Genomic DNA, 23670 nt, shown 5'->3' on the forward strand with positions numbered 1-23670 from the left:
CCGACATACAGAGAGAAATATCGCAATGAGGGTTCCTTCGTATTGAGCAATGTCTGTTTTGAATTCCTCATGCCCAAGCCGTCGATTCGGCTGAGATTCCGTGGAACTCTCGGAAGCTCCACAGCAATCCCCGTCGATTCCGGCGTTGGATCTCATCGACGCCTGTGCATAATGCCTGACAAGTATATATTACGAATCTTATCGGAACGAGGGGGGCGGGGGCAAGGGGGATCCGAAGGAAAAGTCCCGGAGAATACAAGTATCATCACAGGAGTCGGCAGTTCACAGAAATCGACGGGGCCGGAGAACGACCCCCAAGGAACTCCAACGTTCTCGGGATGATTAGACGGATACCGGGGTGAGCCGGCTCCCATCAAACACATTCCGCCCGATGCTCATGTTCGCTGATCCTGCCTATGAGACATATCGGCGGTCGCAACAGTCCAATCAACACTTAACATGGTCCACTGGATCTAGTTCCCGGAGTTTCGCGAGAATACAAGGGCAACGCAGACCGCTGCTGCTTTTCGGATCATCATTCGATGGCGATCGTTGTCGCCGATACCTACAAGAGGAGAACGATTGATTCGTCTGAAGTTCTTATGCTGCCGAGGGCTCGTTCCGACAGACGTGGTGGTGAATACTAACGGCAGCGGGACCTAAATGACTCTCGCTCGTCCTCCTTGCGACGTCAGGGAGGAAAGATGGAAATTCAAAATCTAGCAGGTCTCTCTCCCTCAGGACCGAGAACTACGACACAGAGACATCGATGCTTGTTTCCCTCGCCCGTGTTCTGAGTCGATTAACGCTTACCTAATGAGAGAAAACGATCGGACGGCACCGAAACTGCCGCACAATTATCCGCCGAGATTTCGCCCGCTGATTCCGCCTGCCCTGAGAGAACCTCTTTTTATTCTCCCTACTTTACCCAGAGACCGGAGAATGTCGCGGATCCTTTCATCCTAATGATTGTCTGAGTGATTGATCAAATGACGCGAATAACTAGTAATTCACTATTTCCCCCTGGTATTATTTGGAACTGCGGGGATATCGGGCCAAATCGGGAACAGGACTCGCAGTCCCCCGTTCGACCGGGGAGAGTCGTTTCAACAGCTTCCCCTTTGAACCGCTTGGGAACGTTCCAAGAATTTATATTTCTCCAGCTTGGGCTACAAGAACGGGACTCAACGCGTGATTCGGAGGCATAGAGCGGCCGGGGCCGTGGATTGAATGGAGCAATCCAGTATATGCATGATGCGTTGCCTGATCAGCAATATCGCCCTGGAGCTTGCGCCAATATGGCTACCCACCCTAGGGTTGTTGACCTCCGGACACAGAAGCTCGAGTCTCTGTCCTGACAGTGAGCTTATCGCGTATACGAAGATGTCGGAGAGACGGGGGGAGGATCATGGGCTGCCCTCGGACTCGGACGCATGCGACGCCCGGAATCTCGGCATGGCCGTCAGTGAGGGATACCTTTCTAGAACGAGGAGGGTCGCTGACATAAAACTCCTCCAACGATTGCTCATGACAACGGTTACAGGGTAATTCGATCGATGCTGGGGTCAAAGGGTTACGGATTCCGTCATTCGTGCCAGCGACTCATCGCGATCGCACGCTTGGATGATATGATGTCTCTCTCGCTTCTGCAGATATGGATTCGCTGTCTGCAGTTGACTCGCTCGCTCGCCAGGCAGGATGCCGTCACGGGTGATCATGAGTTTTCAGACTCATTGCCGAAACGAGTCGTTAATCGATTCAGTGATTTTCGTCGACGACGAAAATGACGACGACCCGATGGCTCCCGAACCAATGGATTGAGGAATAATTTCCGGAGAACTCATAGCGACTTCGACTCGATATCTCATTTTCCCAGGTATGCCCCCCTCGACTGCGGATCTCGGGCGTATTAGCTGACACCTACCCTTGGTCGGGGCTTGAAGTAGATAATGATAATTATGCATCGGAGACATTCCTCACGTTATTTCCTTTTATCCGTTGTGTATTCTTCCTCGCTTCACCGGATTGGGATCCGGCAGCGAGACTTCATTGAGCTGGAGAATTCCCGCGGAAGTTCCAGCATGGCAATCACTAAGGAATATCACGTCACGCATACGAATCCCATCATTTGGCGAGCGTCACTTAGGACTAATGGTGCGGGGACAACTAATAGCCCCACCCACACAAGCTTCGCAATAGATTCTGGGACTATGATCAGCAATGCGTCACGATGATTCTGTACAGTTTGGGGACGCGACTTTCGGAGCGCATCTCTGATCTCGTCACAATCACTGATTGAGCCAAAGCAGATCTTAGAGATTTCCTGTCTGCCAGAATACTCTGGGATAACTGTAGACCGTCCCATGGGACGGGGAGAAGCCTCGGGAATGGAAAGCAACGGGTATCGAGGCGATCTGAGCGACGCTTACGCTTCTCGCGGTTCACATGGGGTGGACATCGAGAAATTCGGATGTCCATCCCAGGAATGTCGACAGTTGTCTCCCAGGATGCTCTGGGATGAGTGTAGACCCTGCGGATTCGAGTCGATCTGGGAAGTGAGCATGTGGAAAATTCTGAGTCAGAGAGCTTCGAGGCTCCAGAACCGACGCGCTCGGTGTAGTCGCGTAACAGTCCGTGGCTCTTGATTCCGTGGAAACCTCGTGATTCTCCGAACCTGCTCGACGCTGCACGTTCCCTCTAGCTGATCGTGAGGTCCCCTATCGAATTCGTGGACATCAGCACGGCAACAAACTCGATGACGATGGAATCATCACACGGAACCCATCGGACGTATCAGCCTTATTCCAAGTTCGGATGGGACATATCCTGACCAGTATAATATACAAGGGGCATTGACCTGCGACGTCCGATATGGGTTCCCGGAATAGAGCCGCAGGATACGGAGCGGAGAAGGTGATTCTCCCGTTCTCGAAGTCATGTACGAGACAATGCCTCAGATCATGGGTTGCTTCGAATCTCGGACGACCGAATAATTATTCCGAGAAGCTCAAATTCTCCGTCTTGTCTTCAGAGACTTGATCGCCGCACCGGGCGCTGATTTGACTGTTCGCTTTACTAATCGTTAGTCCTCGAAGGTTCCCAGTTCCCAAGAGACTTTCCGATTCTCGGTCCCCAGAGCTCCAGCTCGGTCCTCGAACCTCAATGTATTCGTTGGAGTTCCGACCACGGCCGTTCTTCCATAAGCATTGAATCACGAAGTGTTTCCAATGGATTCCGGAGCGGTCGCCCATAACGACATTACGTATCAGGAGGAAGGTCCAATCGTCCGACATGAAATCCGAAACCGTTCAACCGCACGAAGGCGGCAAGCTCTGAAGCGATTTGTGTTGACGTCTGTGTTCGTTACGAGCGAAAGAATGAGATACGGCCCCACGTCAGCGATCGACGCCGACCGCGGCGAGTTCACGCTCACCTCCGGTCGGAGAGATGGAATACACTCGACGAAATGGTGACTGGACACTGGTCTACAAAATCCGAGTTCATCCTCCACCTTTGAAAAAATAAATCTGTCGTCCGGTTTCGCTCCCGTGGATCTAATTCCGGCGTTGGAGAGCCGGAGAACGTCCAGCGGGACTTTCGTCTTGCGGATCTGCGCGCGAAATGGAGTTCGAAACATCGAACCCATATTCGATGTGCCGGGACTGATGGCATAAACTTCGATTGGAGAGGTGAGATCAAGAGGCTCGTGTCGCAAACGGGAACTTGACCGGGAACGGGCTCGAGACGAGATCCACGGCCGTATGTGCTCCGAGCTTCCTCCTCGTTCGGACATGGGGTGATACAGACTTGTTCTGCATGGAGTTCACGTATCATAAAGACGCTTACGTAATGCTGAATGCCGGTCCCGCTCCGTGACCGAATGCAGAAATTGGCGTCCGAGAGCGCTTGTCCCGCCCCGATCTCTTCGGAAGTTCAGTGAATCAGCGGTCAGCATGCTTGAGGGGCAGTCGCGAACCTTTTGTTCGCACTGATCGTCCAGGGTTCAACTTGCTCCCACGCGCTTATGCAAGATAGCTCGCGACGATGGGCTTATCGGTGGTGGATCGACCTTTCCTTCGAAATGACCTTCACCCCTGACGAAACAGCTTATGCACTTACAGTAATCCAGGCGAGTTTGCGTCGAGTCGCCTAGTCGAAGCAGAGAGTGCGAATCAGTACCGGAGATTGGAAGAGAGATCCATGGGATCGGCTCTCATATACCAGAAAGAACAAAGCGAAGAGTTCCTCAAAACAGAGCAAGATACGTCTCTTCTTCGTCGTCTTGGAAACACTTCCTGTGAGAAGTGTCGATCCCAGAGCAGCCATCGGCATCAGACTCCCGCTCCTCGGTCAAATGCGATGCTTCAGATCTATATACTATTACCTAAACTGGAAGATGACGTCGCCCTGTTTTCGGCTCGCGAGAATCGCTTGCTGATAGATCTTCAAGCTGTTCGCCCGGCCTGTCCATCCGTCAGTCTGTTTCACGATACTAGCGATAAAAAATTCCGTATGAGGAACTGTATCCATGGCAACTACAAACTCCATGCGACGATACGCATTCTCTATTGTGAGTTCTCGCGGATGTTCATCTATGCTAAGTTCAGCCCATGGAACGAGCGTGTAAACGACCCAGAGTCCCTCCGCACTCAGAGTGATCGAAATAGTTGAAAGCAGGAGTCCGACAGTAGAAGAATATAAAGCGTCGCTAAACAGAGTTGGATGGATTCGCGCATCGAAACTCTAAGCTTTGATCGAGCAGGATAATTTCATGATTTGGAGCCAGTGAAATTTCCTAATAAATCATAGAGATGTCATGTGAGGGATAAGTTGATGATAATATAATGTGCGCCATGCTCTCCGCCGTTCAGCGAAATTTTGGTCAGAAGGAAGGCAGGAGGAAAGGGGTGCAACAATTAGGGGAAGTTCATCGGTCTTCGGAACTGAAAGCGAACGCATCACCGTCCTCGTCAACGTTCCTCCTCGCCCCCCCCCCACCTCCTCTGACTAGACGGAACCCCTCGCCCGCCGAGATGTCCCGTTACCCGGGACCCGGCACTGTCACGAACCATTCTCACGAGTTCAGCGGCCTGCATGAACACACCATCATCATCATGAGAAGCAGCAACAGACCTAGAGGCAGCCGCACAACCCGAGAGCCTCTGTGTAGTTGTGGGGGACCCTTTCCGTCCAGGAACCTTCTTTCAGCTGTTTCGGGCCAGCAGCTGATGCTCCGCCTCTGGGTCGGACAGCGCCGCCTGTGGGCTGCCGAACGAAACAATTTTCGTCCAATTTTCTTCACTGCTGGCTCGAAATCCCTGCTCAATACCCTCTCGGAGCTCGTCGTGGCGCCAGCACACCGGGCCCGGGCTCGGACTCTCGAACTCCAAGTGTTCAGAATTAAGTTCTCTTGTGTTAGGGTGTATTCGTATCGGAGAGATCAGTGGTAAAGATCACTTTTCTGACCCAGATACCGACGTAGATCTCGATCCCCGGCAGGCAAAATGGCGCCGTACTCGGTGACAGCCGTAGAACCAGAGGGCCGGAAAGGCTGAGGTGCGGGACGTGAAAAAATTGTCGGATCGGTGCGAAACTCGCACCAAGTGATCAGCAGGTGTTCGTGGTGCAGTGCGACCGTCGGCTGGCCTTGCTGATTGTTGCGGCGAACGAAAAACGTCAAGGGCCCGTCCGGTAGCGCGCGCGCGGAGACGTTGACGGATACCGCTGACTGGGTTCAATGGACTAGGGTGACCCGATGTGAATGACCTGCGCGCTAGTACTTCCGCGTTGCAGCAGCAGCAGCATCTGTGAACGACGAGCGCTGTTGTGCTCGCATCGACTCCAAACAGTGTGCCCGCTACGTTCACAAACGGGAATCGGATCGTCTAAGAATTCGTGTAGCAACAAAACAACAGCACCAGCAGCAGTGTTTCTTCTGTGTGTTGAAATCCGACTGACCACGACCGACTAAGTGACCGACCGACCGTCCGACCGACCGACCGACGGACCAAAGAACAGACGGACGGACTGACTGACGGGCGGATTCACGGACGGACCGATCCTCTAACCGGCGACCGCTCCGACATCGGCTCGATGTAATTCCGACACATTGGAATCCTCCGTCGAAGTGAAAAGAGAGACCGTCGTTTTGTGGAGAACGACAGAATTCCCGAACCTGCGAAAATTAGTGCGCGCGGAGTGACAGATAATGGGTAGCCCGGAGAGCTGGATGTCTACCCAGAATGTGTTCGCCAAAATGGAGCTCTCCGCCCAGTCTCCGCCGGGTGCGGGGGTTCAGGCGCAGACAAGTGCGGGCCTCATCGAAGTTAGTTCCAGCGACGGGATGACGCTCCTCCAACAGGCCCCGTCGAACCAGCCCAACTGGAAACTGGAGCCGAACAAGGCGCTCAAATCGCAGATTGAGATTATTCCCTGCAAAGTGTGCGGAGACAAAAGTTCCGGCGTTCATTACGGTGTGATCACTTGTGAGGGCTGCAAAGGCTTCTTCCGACGGTCGCAGAGCTCTGTGGTTAACTATCAGTGTCCTCGACAGAAAAATTGTGTGGTCGATCGTGTTAACAGAAATAGGTGCCAATACTGCAGGCTACAGAAATGCTTGGCTCTTGGGATGAGTAGGGACGCCGTTAAGTTCGGTAGAATGAGCAAAAAACAACGAGAGAAGGTTGAAGACGAGGTTCGTTTCCACCGAGCGCAATTGAGCCGCCCTGCCAGCACCCAGAGCGACGCAACGCCCGACTCAAGTGTGATCATATTCGAGCCACAAGGAGCTTCCGCACAGTTCACCTCAGCCGGCCAGACCAATCAGCCTCCCTCGACCACGAATCAACAGCTCGGGGGACAGCCGCAGCAGCAGCAGCAGCCACATGGGGGCCAGCAGCCGGTCAGTAATTCTGGTTACCAGTTCCCCGAGGAGATCAGCACCCATTTCTACAGCGTCAACGACTACGAAGTCTCCAATAACCTCTGTTCGAGCAGTTTCGACGTATCGGACTTTTCCAACCCGCGCTCTGTCGAGCCAACGACGTCGTTATCCTCGAAAGACGTCGACGTGTGCCAGTCGTCAGGTGCGCTAACGCCTTCACCCACCCCGGTATCGTCGGTGCCCTCACCGGGGGGACAACAGCCCCAGGCACCCCACCTCGACCTGTTATCGAAGACGATATCCGACGCTCATTCGCGTACGTGTCTATTGACCTCCGATGAGATCACGTTGAAAATTCACGCGCTGCGCACAAACTCGATCAGCTCGGCTAAAATCGAAATTCTCAAATCGATGAGCCAAGACCAACTGTGGCTCGACTGTTCGCACAAGCTCACTTCATTAATTCAGCAAATCATCGAATTCGCGAAAATGATCCCCGGCTTCATGAAGCTGTCGCAGGACGACCAGATCGTGCTGCTCAAAGCCGCCTGCTTCGAGCTGTGCTTACTGCGCATGACACGTTACTACGACGTCGATTCGGATTGCGTGCTCTACGGCGACACGTTGTTGCCGGCCGACGTTTTCTACACGCAAGACACGCTCGAACTGAAGCTCGTCAGCGGGATCTTCGAGCTTGTGAGGTCATTGGCCCGACTCAAACTGGACGAGACGCAACTGGCTCTGTACTCGGCGTTCGTGCTAATCTCGCCCGAGCGGCCCGGACTAAAGGGAACCGGTGAAATCGAACGGGTTTCCTCGGCTCTACTGAAATGTCTTCATTTCGAAACATCGCGAGAACAGGCGAACAACATCAAGTGCGACACGGGCCTCGTCGATCATTTACTTCTACAGTTACCGAAGCTCCGCGATCTATCCCGGTATCATCTTGAGGCGTTGTCGAACCTCAAGTTGCGAAATCCTCATCTTCAGATGCCTCCGCTCCATAAGGAACTATTCTCAACCGACCCGTAGTGGACTGGGAAGTTTGAAATTTCGGAGACGATGGCGACGACTAGGGAAATATAGCGGCGAGGAATACACCCACAGGAGTCTCTTTTGTACTTAAACCGCTTGGATAAGACGCTCTCGCTTGCTGTGGATTTTCTCAAGCTCGACGACGCAGTAGCAGCGAAGCCAAAGTCCGCACTAGTCTCCCGCTGACTCATCCCAACAGAATAATGTAAAACGTACCTCCTCAGTGACTCGTAGAGCCTTCGGAAACTATCTCTGTGTTGCCTTCGGAACGATGTCTGGCCTGACGATTTGTCTTGCCGGTGTGGGTGTGCGCGCCTTTGTGAGTGAATGAGTGAGTGTGAATTTGACAGTTTTCCTGCGCACCGGCTCCAGCCTCCACAAACTCTTCCCAACACGGAGTTTTGGCCCGTAATCGTCTTCCAAGCTCAACAAAACCGGCCGAGTTTTTCCGAGGAAAAGCTCACGCCCGGCCTCCTGTGCTAGAGATCGACACCGTACAGTGTTGAGGGAGCCTACCCACAGAATCACGCCGATTCGAACAGCGCGCTCCGAAAATAATAAGATCATCATTGGAAAACTCCTCGAAAAACCTCCAATGGAGCAGGCAAGAGGGGAGAAACAGAAATTACGGCATCTTCTTGGAGGAACAGCAACCCATCGCAACTCCTCCGACTCCCTCCGACTTTGCTCTTCGACACACGAATCGCTTGGAGCCAAGTCCAGGTGATGCCTCGGACTCGCATCAAACCAAAGAAACCTTAAGCTCCCGAAATCCATCGAACGGATAATCTCCGCGCGTTTTCCCCCGAGCCGGAATTCGCCAACATCTCGTTCATCTGGTTCGTTGCCGAGGCGACCGCCTGTTCCCGTCCGCTTGTATCAGCGAAAAAGAGCGAAGATCCCCTCCGTGATCGCAATCGAAACGATGTAACTAGTTGAATGTCTGTCTGACTACACAAACCTGCATCGGTTTATGCGAAAAAAAAACGCTCCAGGACCGTCAGTCGATCAGCCGCGCCGTACTAGGAGGCCGGCTAGTCTGCGCGCCTGCTTCTAGTCGCGAATCCAGACAATCCTTTGCGGTCGCCGAAGTCCCCGCCGGCATCGACCCTGGTCGAAGTCATTCATCTGGCTACATTGTGCAAGCTCAACGCGCCGCGGTTGCCTTCGTCTATGCTGTTGCTGCCGCCGTTGTTTCGCTCGTCTCCAGCGAGCAAAACATCGGCGGTAGCCGATGCTGCCTTCGTAGAGTGTTGTGGTGGACGTCGAACCCTCTCTTCATCGTTGTAGGGCCGCCGCCGCCGCCGGCTGCTGTTACGTGAGCCAGCTCTGACGTAACCGCCAGATAGACGGACGCACGGACAGATAGGCGAACGGACGGACATTGGCGCCGCGTTCGTTGGCGCCGTCAGGGCCTGTCCGGCTCTTTCTTTCTCGACTCCCTTCACAGGGTTGGGTCTGAGAAGGTGCATGCACTTCGATCCGCTCTTTCGTTCTCCATATCCGCGGCGGCTGGGTGGCCCACCGGCCGGCCGGCGGGCCCAACGCTGGCAGAGCGGGTGCCTTGCTGTTCGCTTTGTTTATGGTGGTGGTGGTGGTCGAAGGCAGCAGCGAACGCGGAAGAGGTCCGGCGAGGCGGAAGGGACCGGAGGGCTCGAAATCAGGGAAGCCCTTGCTCTCTGACGTGGTTTCCCTCTCCCTGAACTCCCCGCATGGAGCAGACCCCTCGGGGAGCGGTTCCCTCTTCCGGGTTCACTCACTCATCGTCTCCACGTCGCCAACGCAACCGCTGCGTGAACAGAGCCGATGAGCCAGAGGGCCCTTACAGAGAGCGATACCGACGGCAGCAGCTTCCTCCGCGCACTCTGACGACAACCATGAGATCTACGACGATGCCGCCGCCAACGACGACGACAACAACTACTAGCACCGGTAGAAGCAAAGCAACAGATAGAGGAACATGAAGATAGAAGATAGCGACTCGGGTGCTGGTGTTGCTAAACGCTCGGCCCTCTGACTGGCTACTCGATCGGCACGCGCTGTTCGTTGTAGCCATCGTCCTCCTTCTCCTCTGGTCGCTCTAAAGAGGTCAGTCGAAAGACTGGAGAGCCAGGAAAGCCTCTGCGAAGAACTACGGGAACACCGACAGACGGACCCTCGAAACGCGCGGGGAGTCGACCACTGGGCAGACGATGAACACGGAGCTGACGATGGATGTTGGGAAACGGTCTCGATCGCTGAGACCCCGGCCGACGACGCCACACTGAAGTCGACCATCGCCGACAAGTGGGCTTCTTGTTGTGAATGGGAGTTTAGCAAAACGGATTTCAATTCCGCACAATAGATACTAGATCACGTGCTCGCAGACCGAATGGGAACAGATTAGTTGAAAAACGCCATTATCATAATTATTATAGTATTTTTATTATCGTCACCTCGATGGTGGGTTCGGTGACGACAACGACGATGATGATGATCACCTTTTCTATCGCTATTGCTGCCTTTTCAACAACTATTTCAACTAGTACTACAGCTATTACTGTCGCTTCTATCGCGAAAAAAATTATATAAATATCGAGAATGATGATGATATAATCACCGCTGCTCGCGCTGCTGCAGATATTGCGCTATCGTCACGACGGTTATTGGTCGTCGTAGCGTCATCGTTACGTGAATGCCGTATTGGAGATGGTTACACCGGCGACGAGGATGACGGAAACATTGTCGTGGGAGCGCTTACTTATCGACACATGATCACGATATCATGAACGACGATAACGATCGAGATACAAGTAGGTTTTTGCTCCGGTCGAGCATTTGGGCTTGGAATAGCTTTTAACCGCCGGTTACCTCAAAGATAGACGCTGCGTTCGCTGCGGAGTTCGAGTCCATCTCTGGTAGTCTTTTCGGTCTAACAAACAACCCACATGTAGAAAAGTAGTATTCGGGACGAACTGAAACATGGTGCATCCCTTTCCGCGACCAACGGACTTTTCCCCAGAGTCATTTAGAAGTTTGCGCTTTCCCGTCAGACTCGAAGAATCAGACGTATTGAATGGCGGTCGACAACCCATGGAGAATGAATTCTGCTTCGAGCAACAGGCTCGATTGGAAGTTTCGATTCGCTGCTGTTTGAGCCTCGTCTCTCCGTGAGTGATCGGTTATTGGACTGTTTTCGACTTTTGTGAAGTTCAAGTTTGCTGGAACTTTTAGCGCTTCGGGACGAAATTCGCGGTGACAGCATCGGTGTGTGCCTCGTGGAGGCGGCGGGTCTCGGACGTTTTCAATCAGATTGCGATAAGTCTGAGCTTTGCGAGAGAAACCGTAGGAATGCGCGATCTACCACGGTCGCCTATCACGGAATCGTATTAGGGAGACGGTGTTGACGGTCTCGGCCATCGCGATCGACCCCTCGCGGATAAATTAATTCAGGGACGATGATTGATCTGACGAAACACTACTCGACATCCCGGTGAGCTTTCTAGACGTTATCTGACCCCCAGTACAACTCAACAGAGGAGACAACGTCGTCGGAGAACATTCTGCACAACTCTCACTCCCTGGGTGTTCTGATGCATCTTGTGGAACAACGACTTCTTCTGTGGAATGCCATTGAGTAGCAGGAAAGGCTGTCGGGGTTAAAGCGACCAGGGGAAGATTCATATATACATAAGCATATACATACAGAAAATATCTTCATATTTATATTTACATATACATACATATACATTTGGAAATCTCTCATGGACGTGATTTAGGAATCAGAACGAGAATTTGGCGATCGGATCGCTGGCCGTTCGACAGTCAGATGAAGCGTAGGGTCGAAGTTTAGAAATTTTCCGAAGTCATTCATCCATGCGCAGCGGGACTGAAGAGATGCAGAGACTGAACCTCGAACTCGACTCCGACGGTGATCAGCGAACGTCAGACGGAAAACCTCGAATTTCATTGAGAACACATACATCCATTCACTCACTCACTCGTACACGGGAGAACATATGAATCATATGAGTCGGTCATTATAATCGGTGAGTCATTGGATTTTAGGAGCTTATGCTCGAAGTGAGTTCTTCTATTATTTCACATCATCATAGGGAGCTGAACGATAGATGATCCTTTGTGCCTGGATGGACGAACTGTCCAAATGGAGGAGTGTAATTCGTGTACTGGTGGAATTCCTTCGAAGGTGAGAACACTCGAGCGGACAACGAGTCTTCACAGAGCGCCACGACGCCGTCGGGAGTGAGAGTTCCGACTTATTTTCTCGTTATCGGTTCAAAAGAAGGTATACTAATGATAATGATGATATTGAAAATGATTATTAGTCGTGTGATCGGTGAGTTTGAACTCGCCCGTTGGCCCGTCCGAGGAGAAGAAACCAGTTGATCGCGTAGTTTGGATATACCAAAATGTAAGGCTCGTTGATCACCTGATGATATATCTCTCGACGTTGATATCGATGGAAGCTGTCCTTCGTCCTCTACCCAGATCCGGATTGACCACAGGTCTCTGTAATGAAAGAGTGACACACCAGCGGACTGGTTGAGTTCTTCGAGAAACGTCTACTCTCCCATCTACTTACCTTTTCGGAAACGCTCGAATTCCTTCGAGTGCGTATCGGATTCCGACTCAGGCCGGTTGATGTTAAACTAGACACAAGTTATGACAATTTGACTGTTACGAGCGATTCTCTCATTGATCCAATGATCGATCGAATTACTCATCGGAAGAACTCCCAAGTGATCTGTTGATCGAGAGATCGACCGAGAGTCCGACTCTCACCGTTCGAGACACGGTCAGAAGCGAACTGTATTCGCTGCTCGAGTGTCAAGCTCTGGGTATCGCGGGTTTCTCCGTTTTCGGCTTGTTGTGCCTCCTTACCCGAAGAGAAATCGGTAGAACCTCCTTTCGGAACTGGATGGAGCGTCTAGTTTCGGGATCGTGGAAGCGTTGAAATCTGTTAGCGAATTATCTCCTCTCGACGAACCTACATCCCCTCGACCAGTGGAGACGAAGAGGGTTTGAGACTGGCCATGAGATGACAGCTACGGTGCGAAGCTGAGAAGTCTAGGGAGCGACGCGGCGAACTTCATGTCCTTAAGTGTTTACTGTACAAAGCGCTTTCGTATCCGCCTCCTATCTCTAGCTCTGACCTCTCGAGTGTACATAATTATAAATATTAATATAGACAAAATCGACTGTAGGGAGGAAGGGCTTTATGGTCAGGTGGAAGAGACTCACGTTCCTCGCGGTGTCGTCGACATTCGGTCCGTCCCCGGAGAGCCATGACAAAGGCGTTGACGGCAACTAAAGTAAATGAAATAGCTTATTTAAACGATGGACACGATGAAGGCGATGACGATTATTCGAAGCAACCGAGAGAGGAAGACACAGACGAAGACCATAATTTATTCAACCTTTTTTCGAAATTTATGTATTTACAAATTTATATTCTTAAATTGAGGAAGTTGTAATAAAAGTCATCTGAACAACAGAAAGCGATTAGGTCTCTTAACTTGCGGGTCTCGTGGGAGAAATCACGGTGATAGATATCATGGTGTTTTTGATTCGTAGCTGAGGGCTGGAGGTCCGGGACGAATTCACGCTCAGAACCCCAACACAAATTCTGTATCGATGGAGACGATATGTTTTCCATGGAAAAGGAAAATTAAGTGGAATGGATGGGGTCATTTTCAGCTCATAGGTTTCCTCCGGAAAAAGTTCATCTGAAGTGAGTTCGATTCAATCCGAAGAATTCTCGCGCTCCAGAGGGCTGCCTGACTGATTGTGAGCTGGAGAATGCCGATGCCAAGAGTCAATTGCGGTCGGCGAACAGATTGATGAAATAGCAGGAAGAGAGACTGACGGTCCGACTGTTTGATGGACGCAGCGAGACAGATGAGCAGACAGCGTCGGACCGAACACTCACGGATCGAACACCTCGAACTTTTATGACCGGTTGTCAGAGTTGATATTTATTCGAGCGCCGAACTCCCCCAATCTCATTCGACTTGACCCATGAGATCTTCTCTCCTCCCGGCGCGCATGGCGTATCTAGAGCATGAGCGAGATCATGACTCGGACGGATGATACAATGAGTCGCTATCGCGGGGGATACAAACCCCTTTCGCACATCGAATTATTTGCACCGCAAAATGGAAGTTCGGGTGCCGATGCAGACTCCTCATCAGAAATGGGGCCTATGAAGGAACATACGGAGTCTCGAAATTCGTTTTCTATTCCCGAGGCTCCTATGCCGTTCCGGAGGTACCAGTGCTCAAGATTATCCCCTCCTTGTGTCCAGGCGCAAACGGTCAATCTTGATAGCCTGGATGAGCTTATGATCGAGATCACGGTTTCGAGAACACAAATAATTGATAGATCATTGGGCCTGCGCCCCGATATAGCTCCCGGAACGGCCGAAACGCTGGAACTTGGAGCTTCCATTATGAGCGCATGGACTCGGCGCCCGAATTCAATGCAATAAATTCTTCTCCGAACTAATGCCGGGAGGGGTCGCCAGAGGATTCCGAGGACTTTGGGGAAGTCTTAAACTAATGCGGGGAAGGATCAGATGTCGTTTCGTGCTATAAGAGCTCCCACCCATTAACTGAAAGCCTCCAAGGATACGGTGCCAAGCTCGATACATCGGGGACGAAGTTATTCCGATTTGGCTGCGTATTGATTCGGAGACGGATATACGTGAGACAGAATCATATCATGGGAACCCGCGATAATTATTATTGGGTCGCGATCAACGGAAAACGGGTGTACAAATCCAGAATCTGAGTAAACGCGATATTCGAGGCCTCGATGAACGAGGGATGCCAGTAGTCTAATTTCCATCAAGAGCTAGGTCGGAAGCCCTCGAGTATCTCGAGCCATTGTCCTCCGGGACTCTTCGGAAAATCGAGCTTCCCATCATCCGCTTTCCGGACGCTTCTCACAGCAAGGAGGGAGCAGGAATGAGGTAGCAAGCCCCCGGAAGAGACTATCCTTGTGACGAATAACCCAGGCTTCTGGCGAAAGCCGAGTCCGACGCGGCTCGAAAATTGGACTGATCGAAACTCAGGGAATCTCCCAGCTCCGGTTCGCTTGTCTCTTGGGCTGGTCTTTTTTTGCTACTTCATGAGTTACGATACACACAGTCCCAATTTATTGATGAACTCTTATTCCCCTCGGTCTGGTCTAGACCCTTCCAATGGCTTCCGATCCTGTGACAGTGATAACTCGGATATCACGGGTCGCTACGAATATCGCCGAAGTTTCAACTTCCTACTCCGAAACCCGTTTTTGGTTCTTGGTCGAATCGAAGTCACCGTTATGCAATGGAGCTCGAATCGGCTCTCTCGGTCGGATAGGCTGAGAATTGGATCCAAATGGCAGAGATCGCTGAAGCCAGCTTATGAGGAGCTGCGGACCCCGGTAGTGAAGTCCCACGATGCATCGACCAATCCGGCCTCAGTCAGGCGGGCAGCCCGGCCAGTCGGCCGGCCGGCAGGCAGACTTCAACGTGAACTTCCTGGTTCAGAGGTCCTCCGAGTTCGTCAACCCGGTGAGAATGTGACCGAGCTCAGAGGAGCAGCGGCCCATCTGTCGTCGGTGTCGAATCCCTTGAACTTGAGTGGGAGAGTAGACATGCATCCGAGCTGAGGCGCACTCACTCACACACAAACATACGGTCGTCGACTACCCCGATGCGCTGCAGCAGGTGACCACTACACACATGGGATTCATGGACATTGGGCTCCGGTGCTGAGACCCCGCTCAATGTCGTGCGGCTATTCCGGGATAAATTCGATGATTTTTCCCTCAAGAACAGTTTTAGGCAAATACGATTCTCGGCTAAACTATCAGTCTGCCAGCAAGAGCAATGCAACTTCTAGATGGGATGCGCTAGCCCCATCATGTGCAACAGGTTGTGATCGAACTCCGCGGAGTTTCATGGTTTCTCGCGACAGAGTCTGACTCTGACCCAGGATCGAACGGTGATCCGTCCCTGGGTTCGAGAAGGAATGCGATGGGAATCGAATACGTCACTGATCTCTAGCATTACTAGTTCCAGATTCGACGTCTACTGAAACGGTTGAGCCGCGAATAGACTACGGTTTCCATCCGAGCGATCCACAATACGAAGTCTTCTACGGCAACCATATACTGCAGCCACCGAGCAGCCATCACCTGCAACCGCTCCCACCTCTAGACTTCATAACACAGGGAACCGGGACCCCCATCAGAGGTGGGTGGAAAATCAAGTTCGGGCTCAATCTGGGCTCGGACGGAAAAAATCCTCCGCCGGCGATTCTACCAAGTTTGCGAAGTTCAGCCTCCTCGAACTCAATGAGAAATCATGAATACGGAGTGATGGCCATCATTTGAGCTTTTTTCCGCTCATCGACTGGAAGGTCGACCTCGTCAAATCCCCTTGGGCCATCTTCTCAATGTGCGACTATTCTTTGCTAGGGTATGCCTGGATGGGAAATGAAAGCAGCCTCCAACAAACGAGCGAAACTCCTGGGACGAGCGACGTCCCTTCGCCTCTAGTCGAATGCTACGACAGCAAGCCTTTGAAGCTCGAGCAGATCGACCGAGCTTCAAGGGATGCCACCCTTTTCAGGGATGACCCCGAAATCTCAACGCTCTCCGTCGACTACGATACGAGCATTAATATCGCTTCCAGCAGTAGCGGCAGCAGTACCGACCAAAAAAAAAGGTACGGAAAACTTTCGTCTCGGTGTCCCTCCCATGCTCGGTATCTCGCTTGCTTAAGAGATGAACCACCGCGTATGGCGCCGTGATCTCGACTTCCCGTGCATGGACAACCCCAACTCGAGTGCGGCACTACAGGAAAAATTTCCGCAGGATTCCCGCCAGGAAGACAAACCCCCTTATTCGTATGTGGCTCTGATCGATATGGCGATAAAAGACAGCCCGAAGAAACGGCGGACTCTCAATGAAATCTACCGGTATGTTCGTCCTTAAGTTCTTGGAAAGAGGAGAAGTTCTCTCCGGGAAGTCGCGAGCAACAAACGGCCCGAGTCTTCCCGAGCTCTCCTTGGATGGCTTTGCGAGGAAGATGATCGATCTAAATTGGCTCCTCGTCGGGTTGCCCAATTAAATTTTCCCGCCGATTCTCATCGCCAGGTACATCATGAAAAGGTTCCCGTTTTATAAGAAGGAGCGCAAGGGTTGGCAAAACTCCATCAGACACAACTTGTCCCTCAACCCGTGTTTCATGAAAATCCCACGCGAAGGAGCGAGTGACGGGAAAGGCAACGATTGGACGTTACACCCCGCGTTCCTCGATATGTTTCCTGACGGCAATTACAAGTAAGAAGAATCTATTTTCCTTCCCCCGGAGCGCCTTCAATCGGCGTGCTTTTGCGATTTCGAAGCTGGGAAAATCATACCTAGAGATCCCTCTTCACAGTAGTTCCTTCGAATAGGAGACGACGACGGATGAAACGTCAACAAGGTCCCTTCCGCCTCATGGACTACGCCGCCCACGGGCCGGTCGGCCAGCACGGACCCCCTCCCGCGTACCCGATGTACCCACCAGAAGCATATCAAGGCTGCGTTCCTACGACTCTGTACGAATATTACAGGGAGCAGTCCGTTGTTGAGAACCAGCAGCAATTAATGGCTCCCCAGGTATGCGAGCACCTCTCTAATGACTAATGACAATGCCTTTTCTCGACGAGAATAGATTTGAGTACGCGGATGAGCTACAGGAAAAATATCTGGATGATCGGTCATATCTTTCCTTTGCTTTCAGCCTCAAGGAATGATGACCACTGTGCAGAACCCGAGCTATTTCTACAATCAAACTTACCAAGTGAAACAAGAGGCGATCCCCCCTCCCTGGTCCGACGTCAAGCAAGAATACCCGTGCCTCTGATTCGAGTCCTCCTTACTTGCCGCTTCCGAATGAAGAGACCGCATGTTCTAGCCACCGATGAAGGAAGAGCGCCTGATGGCCTATAGGGCTAGAGTCCTCTGATATAAACCACATTTTCCGAATGATTTTATCCGAACCCGCCGTTACATCTGATCAACTCGAAAGTTCGTTTATGATTATTCGTACAATTACTTATGTACACTTCTGATCGCTCCCATCTCGGAAGTCTCATTGAGCATCGCCGCACCGTCGACTTCCGCGCGAGAGGACTTGCGCCTCAGACATTATCCGCAGAAATCCTCCGGGAGCATGCTTGGGCTCTCCGGAATCGATTTCGCCAGCGACGGAAGTTCGAGCAGCGACGTCCGATGAGAGTTGGGAAAATGTACAAAGATCTCCGGCTAGCTCGAATGCTTTCAGTGCAGGCCGGTGGAATCCGCGGGGCGGTCTCATTGAGATTTATCCCGCCCGCATCTCACGTGATCGGCGTTCCGATATAGGTAGCCAGCCGATGGGCTTAGTCGGACTGGCATACAATGTTCGAACATTATAATCGAGGAATAAATTCAACTTTCAATAATTTTTATCTAGCTCACGTGCTCTCGCAGCCCGGGGAGGTCTTTCCCGTTCCGTAGAGAGCTGAAGAGAAGCTCTTCCCGTCAAAGATCGATCCCGGGTTTCCCAGACTCACAAGGCGCGAATAAGCGGTTGCGGAAAATTCCGCATCGTCGCGACATTTCCTCAAAGTCCTCGGTTATAGGGAGCTCGACGCTCGATGGACAATGCCCTCTAGTTAGTGGAAATACGGTAGATTCATCACGTCTCGTCCAAACGAAACCTCCAGCTTGATTCAGGGCAAGGCTCGCGAAGCAAGCCCGTCTTATGGATGATCTGCAAGAAGGAGGCGCATCGATGTTCAGCCATGGAATTTATTCACTAAAAGAGACAAAAATCAATTCGAATTCTAGCACAAATTTGAATACAATTTGAACATGCACCGCCTCGGCATAAAGGCTGCAGGCCGGCTTCATATAGTCCCGATGTCAACCACTGTCAAACTCCTCCGTATGAGCTCCTGCGACTAAGGGAAGGGCGAATATCCCGGGGCAACAGAGATTGCTTCCAAAGGAGAGATAAGTACTAGAACTTCAAAGATGGGACATTGTGCAGGGTGAAGAGCCCCGTGGACGCTTGCCTCTTGGAAGCAATGGTAATCTGTCTCGAAATCATTGTTTTTTCCGGTCATTTTCTCGCATGTTTGTAAAAAGATTCTTCTCTAACAGATTTTCCATTCTCATCAGACGCGGCTTGCCGCTTCTCCTCGGCACGTCAAGATTGAGCTCGTCCGCGATACATTCATACGTATCCTGATTCCATATAACATTTTGCTCCGCTACTCTCTCCTCAGTTCCGATCAGGGGGATCGACGCAGACGAGCCTAGGCGGAGGCCGGTGGTAACCTTGACTACTCGTTTTGATTCTCTCCTCGACTGACTCGACGAATCCCGCAAGAGCTAGCCCAATACACAAGATGAGAGATGGCCTCCGATTTTTGGGAATGTTTTCACACAATCGTCCCCACGTCATCATTTCCCAACCGCTCCACAGACTTGACCCTCGCTTCCCTGCAGAATTCCTTCTGAATGCATTTGAAATGGCTGCAAGTCTTGCTAGGGTCACGACGGATTCTGACTGCCCTCTAATTTGAGAGTTTCTTCATGACAGAGAGAGCTTGCGCATTGTGCGCGTACGGTACTGGCGCAGGGTCATAACTTATTATTCTGCAAACTTTACCTAAAACTGGGAAAAACTCCAAAGATCGGACTCACTAGCGCAGCCAGTTTTCTCACGGACGTTCTTTGCCAGTGACGATAAAAGTTATCGCTAAAGGATCGTTCCATGATAATTATTCACAAATAATCATTTCGATGAGAATAAAACTTACGATAATATTATCAATAATATCAGTAATAAAGGATTAGAAATCGTGTAGAACTCGACCTCGAACTCATGAGGTGAAAGCATTTGATTTTGTGCCTACTATGACATTGATCTTCTGTCCTCCCTCCTGATCTATCACTCTACCATTTTGTTAATCTTCCTGTTTTTGTTTGTTATCGAACTTTTTTTATGAATATGAAAGCTTCCCCCGTCACATCAATCGATGCTCATTGAGGTTCATTAACTCCTTCACGACTTCCCCGTCTCCGCCGATTGAGATTACGAACTTGTTCCTCTTTCCGCGCGCGGAGCACGACGTCTTCCAATGTCTCTGCCGCTTCGAACTTGCCCTGCTTACGGTAGATGGCGCCGAGATTCTTCAAGGTCGTTGCGACGGTTGCGTTGTCGACGGTGGCTTTGTATTGAGGTTCGGTGGGTGCCGCGATTCCTCCCATATCTTTGTTGAGTTCTCTTTCTTCGGCTAATTGCCATATGGGCTTGTTCTTGGGGTCAGTGGGACCGAAGCGTCGTTCGTGGGCCTTCGTCAACACCTGCAAGACGTGCACTCGGTCAGCTCTGCATCAGACACTGCATTCGGGTTCACGAGGCTCCCACATCGTATAAGTCCTCGGCCCAAAAGGTGCGATCCCCATTTGAGGGCAATCAATTTCATATTCCGTTCCGGATTTCGACTCGCGACAAGACTCACACCGAGGCGTCACCGCAAGCCACAAACTTCGAACACGGAATATCAACTCTGACCCCAGGATGGATAGGGAGATAGGGAGGGAGTCTCAAACGTGCAGTTGGTGCGAAGAAAGAATGCGCTTTCGAGGAGAACCTTCAGATTTATTGTGATTCAGAGCGAGAATCGCCATCAACATGAGATGCGAGCAAGTCCAGACGGGAATAAGCATGAAATCGAGAACACCGGAGACGTTCCTGCGTCTCGACGGTGTTTACCGTGCTATATCGCGCCATCGCATGTATCGTTTGAAACCAAAAATCGTACATTCGCCATTCTCTCCGGAGCGAATAGTAATGATCATTCATGCATGCTTGCATACGTGTATACGTATCATACAATTAAATACATATCGGGAAAAATTAATTGTCGGCGAAGCATGAGCACTTTCAATCCCAGGCAGATGCCACTCCAAGCTGGTTTTTTTTCCTATCGTCGCAGGCATTCTCTATTTCAGCTAGCGGCAGAAAAAGCTGCGCCGTTCGCCTCAAGACTGCTAACCTGTTTGTAGAGTAACTCGGCTTCCTTGTATTTCCCTTGTTTGAGGTAAGCGGACGCCAGATTATTTTTCGTCTTGGCAACATTCGGATCATCGGGTCCGAGCGCTGTCTCGTAGATTTGTAGAGCTCTCTGGTAGTACCTGAAATGCCGGGCGGACTCAGATCAGAAGCCGAAAACTGATCAAAACTCGACGGGGATCGATAGTTCCCGGAAGATAAATTAGGTGACATGAGGGCAGTCATCGTCAGACGTCTGTGAAACTCACTGTTCGACTTCATCGTACTTCGACTGGTTCTGACACAGCAGAGCTAAATTGTTCAACTGTTTCGCGACGTCGGGATGATCGCGGCCTAAAACTCTTTCCCGGATCTGGAGCGCCCGTATACAGAGTGGTTCGGCCTCACGGTATTTGCCCCGTTTACCGTAGAGCACCGCCAGATTGTTGAGCGTAGCTGCTACGGCGGGATGGTTCTCACCGAGTGTCTTTTCTCGGATTTCTAAAGCATCGTTGAGCAGATTGGCGGCATCTCGATACTTGTTCTGATCTCGGTAGACTAAAGCGAGAATGTTCAGCATTGTGGCCACGTCGGGGTGATTGCGACCCGACGTTTTTCTCAGGTCGTCCAAGGCTTGCTTGCAGAGCGGAACCGCTACTTCGTACCTGGATCGTGAGAATTAAATTCGTTCATCAAGGGTTCCCGTCTTGTCAGAACACAGGTATCATCGAGCCTAGGAGCGATACCGACCTGCCCTGTGATGCGTATTGAATGACGAGATTGTGCAGCGTCTTCAAACGCGCCGGAATTTCGTAGCCCGAGATCTGCTGCTGGGCCTGTTGCTGATCCTGAAATTCGGAGGGCTCGAGTTCACACTCAATCCCCTCGAACTCGATTACGAGACGTTTAAGACGGAGCCCACGCTCCTTGAACGGAAGCCCTACAAACCTGAGTTTCGTCTTCTTCGGGAAATCCGAGATCGATGTCGGAAACGCTTTTTGACATGCCCCCTGAAGGCGTTGATCCGCCCTCATTATTGTTAGGGCAGCCGCCGTTCGCGCCCATCGAATCCCCAGTGGTCGAGGCACTCATCATATCACCGTCCTTCGAATCGCCATCATACTTTTTCAAGGAGTTCATGAATTCCAAATGTTTCTTTTCTTCTTCTAGTTGCGCAACGACTTGCTCAGAGCTCTGCAGTTTCTGTTGGGTATTTGCGAGTTCGTCCCTTAGCCACGCGTTCTCCTGACACAACCGCCGGACCTGTGCCCTCAACTTCTGTTTCTCTGCCTCGACCTGAAAGCGGGACAGTTGATTGCGATAAGTTGTGCACCAGATTCGATGAGTCGCCAGTGGGCTCTCCCACAGACTGGAGTCGAGATCTTATTGTTACCTGCTGTATATGAGCGGCGAGTGCCATGATGACTTGCGCCTCACCGAGGCCAAGCTCCAATGATTCCAAACTCCGTCGGAGAAACGTAACCTGTGAATAGGTGAAATCATTCGAAATCAACAAAATGCAATAGAACGATCTTCACGAGCGCCTATAGACTCGGTGAAGGTCGAGGTATCGACGGATCGAGATTGAGGTCCCGCTTGAATGTGATTTCCCACAACCTCTCTCTATATGAGCAGCTCATCTCAATTCGGCTAGAAGAGGGTAAATGAGGAATCTGTTCCAGAAGCGGTAATACTAGTAAAAATTCTTGAGCCATCGGCATGTCCAGGACGGGGACCGAACCGTATTCCCTGGGCAGGAAACAGCGTGAGATCGAGACAAGAACCGCGAGCTGAAACTGAGCTGAATCGCGTCGATTCCTCCAGTATGGAGGCTGTAGCAACAGGTTCGTCGGGTCGATGCCCGTTTTGAATCACACGGTCGTGACGTTCCGTATAAGTGGCTCCAGCGGAAGTCTGACGTTGCGCTACGGCTTCTTTCAATAAGATTTTGCTACGTTCGTCGTTCCTTCCACCGACGCAGGATGAGGAATTTTTCAGGCGGTGAGCTCCATTCGAACTCACCTTCTCGTCAACAACCGAATTGTTCGCATCTTGAACGGTGGCAAGGCCGTCGAGGATGGAATTGTGTTCGTTTTTAGTTGTTCTAGACCCTGAAAGGAACGGAACCTTGAGATTCACTTGCACCACCGGCTTCTGATCCATAAAGATTTCTACGTGCTCTCCATCGCGCGGATCAGGATGCAGCGACACTCTGAGCCTACCTGGATGACGGTCTTTGTATTTGCGATGATCTCGTCCTGATTCATTGCTGTCATTTTGCCGATGTCTTCAATCCGTCGGATACGATAAGCGCGCAACGTTTCCGAAAATACCATCAACTGTCAGTCCCGAAGGTTTTCCGCCTTCCCTACGAGCAGCGAATCACAGCTTGGCGACCATACTTAGCGACCACAACAACTGGAAGAGAGATACATTCCTAGTAAGGTGTCATCTATGCAAACGAACGATTCCAGGAGACGGTAGAGACATTGATTTCCCCCGACGCATCTAGGAATACCGCGGGTGTCAGGGATTGAGTCGTGCAGAGACGCGTCGAGAGCCTCTTGACTCGGAAACCCGAGGCGCGTGTGAGCGGAGGAAAGGTACAGAAAGGAAGCACTTCGACGGATCAGGACTGGCGACGAGTGCCTTGGCAGCTTTGTCGGAGCTT

At 51.4% G+C, this 23670-nt stretch overlaps 3 protein-coding genes across 3 annotated transcripts; 2 read left to right on the top strand and 1 right to left on the bottom strand.

Moving 5' to 3' along the window:
• Window positions 1-6208: 6208 nt before the first annotated feature.
• LOC100908510 (probable nuclear hormone receptor HR3) lies at window positions 6209-7915 on the top strand. The gene has a single exon (XM_029111620.1). It carries the CDS (start codon window positions 6209-6211, stop codon window positions 7913-7915), a length of 1707 nt encoding a protein of 568 aa, XP_028967453.1.
• An 8775-nt stretch (window positions 7916-16690) lies between these two features.
• LOC100908649 (forkhead box protein E4-like) lies at window positions 16691-17816 on the top strand. The gene is made up of 4 exons (XM_003743877.1): window positions 16691-16884; window positions 17063-17248; window positions 17368-17569; window positions 17694-17816. The coding sequence occupies exons 1-4, from the start codon at window positions 16691-16693 to the stop codon at window positions 17814-17816; spliced, it is 705 nt and encodes a 234-aa protein (XP_003743925.1).
• A 2056-nt stretch (window positions 17817-19872) lies between these two features.
• Window positions 19873-23335, bottom strand: LOC100905727 (kinesin light chain). The gene is made up of 8 exons (XM_029111617.1): window positions 23211-23335; window positions 23022-23103; window positions 22393-22482; window positions 21948-22295; window positions 21750-21847; window positions 21269-21664; window positions 21004-21142; window positions 19873-20308 (listed from the first exon to the last, which is right to left on the bottom strand). Exons 1-8 carry the CDS (start codon window positions 23333-23335, stop codon window positions 19985-19987), a joined length of 1602 nt encoding a protein of 533 aa, XP_028967450.1. The 3' UTR covers window positions 19873-19984.
• Window positions 23336-23670: the final 335 nt, after the last annotated feature.

This window comes from Galendromus occidentalis, unplaced genomic scaffold, assembly GCF_000255335.2.
Source record: "Galendromus occidentalis unplaced genomic scaffold, Mocc_1.1 scf7180000077452, whole genome shotgun sequence".
Classification (NCBI taxonomy): Eukaryota; Metazoa; Arthropoda; class Arachnida; order Mesostigmata; family Phytoseiidae; genus Galendromus; species Galendromus occidentalis.